This window comes from Lolium rigidum, chromosome 7 (genome assembly GCF_022539505.1).
Source record: "Lolium rigidum isolate FL_2022 chromosome 7, APGP_CSIRO_Lrig_0.1, whole genome shotgun sequence".
NCBI lineage: Eukaryota > Viridiplantae > Streptophyta > Magnoliopsida > Poales > Poaceae > Lolium > Lolium rigidum.
Window position 1 is genome coordinate 186,491,792 of NC_061514.1, and position 5,118 is coordinate 186,496,909.

General features: G+C 50.5%; 1 protein-coding gene across 1 annotated transcript; it reads right to left on the bottom strand.

Moving 5' to 3' along the window:
• Positions 1-2,675: 2,675 nt before the first annotated feature.
• On the bottom strand, positions 2,676-4,863 carry LOC124675251 (L-type lectin-domain containing receptor kinase SIT2-like). The gene has a single exon (XM_047211320.1). It carries the CDS (start codon positions 4,780-4,782, stop codon positions 2,749-2,751), a length of 2,034 nt encoding a protein of 677 aa, XP_047067276.1. The 5' UTR covers positions 4,783-4,863; the 3' UTR covers positions 2,676-2,748.
• Between the last annotated feature and the right edge of the window lie 255 nt (positions 4,864-5,118).

Here is a 5,118-nt window from a genome sequence, read left to right on the forward strand (position 1 = left end):
GGTGCTGATCTAGGGTTTCCTTTCTGTTTTCCTTTCGATTTCTATACCGAGCGCAAGATCTACAACTCTAGATGGCTCTGATACCAATGTTATGTTCACTAGATCGTCTAGGTGCAGAACATGGCCGGGTAGGAAAGGGGTACTGTTAGTTTACCTTCTCCATTGGAGGTGGATCCCGTCGACACAGGCATGGTGGTGACGGCGACGGCGTGTGGTCGAGCGAGAGGTGGTGGCGGCGGTGATGGAGCATCCCTTCGGCACTGTGCTGAACCCAGATCGGTGGGTGTGTTGGTGGGGCGAGTGGCACTCCGGTCAACCTCGTGTCGAGTGCCACCAGCCCCCACCACTGTATATAGTGCAGGCGACAGGGGCCCACCAACCAGCTAACGGTTGGGCGCCCCCGATCAGGGCGCGGTCAAAGGGCACGTCGAGCCGTTGGGCTCGAACGTGGTGGAGATCAACCTAACAATGTTGTCAGGAATAGTACACTGTATTTGACAAACTATATAACTTTAACTAACTTTTATTTCCCTGTGAGGATATAACTTGACTAACTTTCAGTGAAACAAATATTAAAAAGCTTTGTTTCCAGTTATGGAGCCGTTAGATTTACTTTTCGACCTGTTTTCCTTTTATAGCCGGGAAACAATTTTATGCTGGTTTCTATTCTAATCTATAGTCATGAAATGCATGAAGGGGGGTGCCCAGCAATTATTTTCCATACAAAGTTGCAAGAATCTAGGGTAGCTCCATCTTCAGCACGAGAGGGAAAAAAATAGATAGCTATTCGTGTGGTGTTTGTCCTCTTTGAAAGCTACTACATATATACTTCAGTTTCTCTAGACGACTATTCTCAACAGTCAAATTTGACTGGTCGATGGCATTGTACTTCGTGCCTCAAAGGTTTGGCCTCTCGTATCCACTATCTCGTCCAAGTGGTGTACAAGCATCGAATGTTACCATCGTTTTCTTCGCTCAATCGTAAGCAAACTTGACTTAAATGTTTTCTTAGTCTGAAGAAATATGGTCTTTGCTCTTATCTTCTACACACAGTATGTGCACATGTGGAAAAAAAGTAAACATCGGTATTAATGAGAGCACCAATGCATATCAAGTTTCGTAGAGAAGCTAGGAACCTTCATCTCAAGTATAAATTTACTTTTATATATGTATTTGTGTGAAATATATGGATAAGATGCTTTTTTCTCAGGAACGCGCGAGAAAGCACTCCTTTTTTTATAGATAGAGGAAGAACCAAATACAAACTCCACACTTACAACACACGTGGCAAAGGCCAAAGAAGACAAAGAAACTCCTCACAAAAACCCCACAAGTTTCCACCTATCCACTTCATCGACAACCGCATCGCGAAGAAGAGCCTCCGACCTAGATTTGTTCTTGAAGATCCTATTGTTTCGCTCAATCCAAATCAACTTAAGAACCAACAGGAAGAGGGAGCGTGCTTGAGGCTTCAGCTTGGTCGGCCAGGACTCAAGCACACGCGGCCACCACTCGAGGAGGCCATCCACATTGGTCGGGAGAAGGGAGGTGTGGTCCAAGCCCTTCAGGACTTTGAACCAGATGATTCGAGAGAAAGGATATTGGAGGAGAAGATGGTCAATAGTCTCTGAGTGCTGCAAGCAGAAGATGCAAGAATCATCGTTAGTCAAGCCATGACGAAGCCTTCGTTCTCCCGTCCAGCAACGGTTCCACGCCACTTTCCACGCAATTTTTTTTTTTGAATTTGAGCGGTGCGGATCGCATGGTATCCAAAGTGATATAAGAGCCATGCTCATATATCCTCTCTTCCCGTAGATCATTGGTCACGATACATAGCTTATTGCCCCAAAATACAAAGTAACATGAGCTTATTATGAGAAAAGAAAAGGGAGGCCAACCAAGAAAAAGAGTCTGTAAGTACATTTGATTGGAAAATAATCATACGAGACCAGGTCTATGTGCAGATCACGATAGACCCTTCTAAACCGACACCACGTGTCCTCACCAATCTCAAAGCCTTGTATTCCCTGAAAGGGTATAGATGGTAACCTGGAAAGGTGAGGGTGACTAGAGGTTCTACAAAAAAAAATTTGAATTCTCTTGTAATTTTAGGTTTTGTGAAAATATAAAGTTAGCCAATTGCAAGCAAGGTGATGCAACTTAAATGATGATACAAGGTACCTTAAGTACGAAAGCTATGACAAATAAAAATAATACAATAAAGACGGATATTTTAGCATGTGTGGATATTCTTTAGGCGATGACTCTATCTATTCATGCTACAACTGCAAGAGGCGCCATCTGAGGATTGCTCTCCTTCCGATGAGGATCGGCAGAGATTTGGTGGTGGACGAAGTTCTTTCAGTTTGAGGGAGAAAGTAGGATAAAAGAAAAGCTTTGCCGGTAGTTTCAATTTAGTTTAGACCTGGTAGCTTTCCCTGCAATGTTGAGAAGGTTGTTGTAATAATTAGTTTTAGACTAGTTGGGTGCTTGCGTTTTTTAAATTTTCTGTTGGGTGACATTAATTTCTGGTTCTCTTTGATCTCTTTTTCGTTTTCCATTTTATTTGTGTTTGCCCCTTCGATGGATTTTGTTGTTTGTGAGTTCTCGCAAAAAAAAAAAAAACATTTGTTCCGTTATCTGATGATAGTGGAACCCGAAGCTTTTTAGCTTCTTATTATGGAAACCAGAGCAACCAGTGTATACATTAATTTGTGCATATAGAGAATCACAAGTAATGCTAACATGTCATTTTTCACTGGCAATGCTGGACATGGTGTTCATGCTTTCCATGGGCGAAGGGTGTGGCATGACATACGAGTCGAACCCTTCGTTCTGCATCATCGCAAGAATCTGGAAGGTTTCATTAGTCGGGGTGAGCTCCGGTAGTCGCACATCTCCATTAAGATACCTCACAACCTGCCTCATGTCAGGCCTCGAGTTGGAGAGAGGATGCGAGCACAACAATCCTAGCTTCAAAGCGAGGGTTGCCTCATCGACATCATATTCATGAAGCTTGGCATCCACGGCCTCGGTTAGCGATCCTGTGTGCCAACGATCAAGCACCCAATCGGCCAGCATGTGCTGTTCGCCCCGTGAATTTTGGGTAATGGGCCTCTGGCCGCAGGTGACCTCGAGCATGAATATTCCGAAGGCGAACACATCGGTCAGGGGCGTCGCCTTGTTGGTGCGGCCAAGCTCTGGTGCTAGGTATCCAATGGTGCCGACGACGTGCGTGGTCTGCGCGTTGGCGCCACGGTCGTACATCGTTGCCAGTCCGAAGTCGCCCAGTCGGCCATTCATCTCAGCATCTAGGAGCACGTTGCTGGCCTTGATGTCTCGGTGGATGATCACCTTCTCCCACTCCTCGTGGAGGTAGAGCAACCCCGATGCGATTCCTCTGATGACCCGGAACCTCTTCTCCCAATCCAGAACTGGTTTCTCATCACTGTACAGATGCTTGTCGAGGCTCCCATTTGGCATGTACTCGTAGATGAGGACCAATTCCCCTTTACGCCTGCAATAGCCAAGTAACTGTGCCAAATTCCGATGTTGCAGACGCCCAATGCTGACGACCTCCGCGACGAACTCTTTCATGCCCTGTTGCGAGTCATGCGACACCTTCTTCACGGCGATCTCCAGCTTGGACACCGGCAGCACCCCCTTGTAGACCCTCCCGAACCCTCCCACGCCCAGCAGATTCCTGTCCTTGAACCCATTGGTGGCGCGGAACAGGTCCTTGTACGAGAACCGGTGCGGCCCGAACTCCACCTCCCAATCTTCCCGCACCTCCCTGTACCTGAGCCGCCGCCGTACCAGCAGGACGGCCACGGCGCCGACGGCGAGGATGAACGCCGCCGTCGCTACGGGCGGGATGATCTTCGCGAGGTTGGGGCGGCGCTTCGGGCCAAAGCGAGGCAGCCTTGGCAGCTGCGCGATGTCGATGGCCGGAGCAGGCCCGTCCATGGCGAAGCTCCAGCCCAGAACGTAGTGCCGCGAGTTGAAGGACCCCGTCGCCGACGAGAAGCCCACGTACGCCGTGTCCGTGAGCACCGTGGTGAGGTCGTACGCCGTGGAGAGCAGCGGCTTCACGGGCCTGGACATCCCGGCGGGAGCCATGGCCACGGTGATCTGCTTCCCCGCGCCGTCGTAGTCCACCCATACCTGCATGGCCTTGCGGCTCGACAGCGTCAGGTTCTGGAAGACGCCGCCGTCCTTGTCGCCGTCGCGAAAGTAGCCGGCGCTGGCGGACGCGACGGACGTGAGCCCGTCAACGTCGATGCCCACGTGGTTGCCGTCGATGTCGCGGAACTCGTTGTTCTGGTCCGTGTCGAGCTCCACGCCGAAGATGTGGTTGGCGGCGGCCCCGTTGCTGGTGCTGTTGACGAAGCCGATGTACTGGCTTGGGAACGCGGAGGAGAAGTCGTAGCCGCCCGGGGCGACGAAGAGGATGATGCCGTGGCCGCAGTTGTCGTCGTCCGGGCAGAGGATGCCGAACACGAAGGAGGCCGAGAACGACCGCGCCGCCGTCAACGCGTTGCGGAAGCTGAACGGGGATGGGTGGATGGCGTGGGCCTTCTGCCGGAGCGTGCCGTTGGTGAGCTCGAGCAGGCCCGCGGGTGTGACTGCGGCAGCGCCGCCGAGGGTGAGGTTACCGCTGGCGAAGCCGCCGGAGTAGACGAACTGCTCGCTAACGTCGCCTCCCGCGCTGCAGATAGCAAGGCTAACGGCGACGAAAAGTGGGGTGAGGAAGCAGCTGAGCTTCTCGTGAGCTTGAGGCATAGCCGGAGTACCTACTGATGAGAAAGGCCAAGTCTGGTCTAATCCTCCAAAGGCCCCGTGAGGCTGTCGACCGGTGGACGGTCGTCGTTTGTGTTGACTGCAAAGTTTGGGTTCCGGTGCGACAACAACATGCTCCTCCTTGTGAAAATGGAAACGTTGTGGCAACGCTAGGCGGCGGCGGGTAGCACGGCTGTATCCATGTACAATACTTTGACTAGTTGAATGCCTGTGAGTTGTAACGGGTTCTAAAATGTTTTCCTATCTTCACCCATATAAAAATAATACTAGCAGAATACCCGTGCGTTGCTACGGATTTTAGAAAAAGAAAAGATGGAT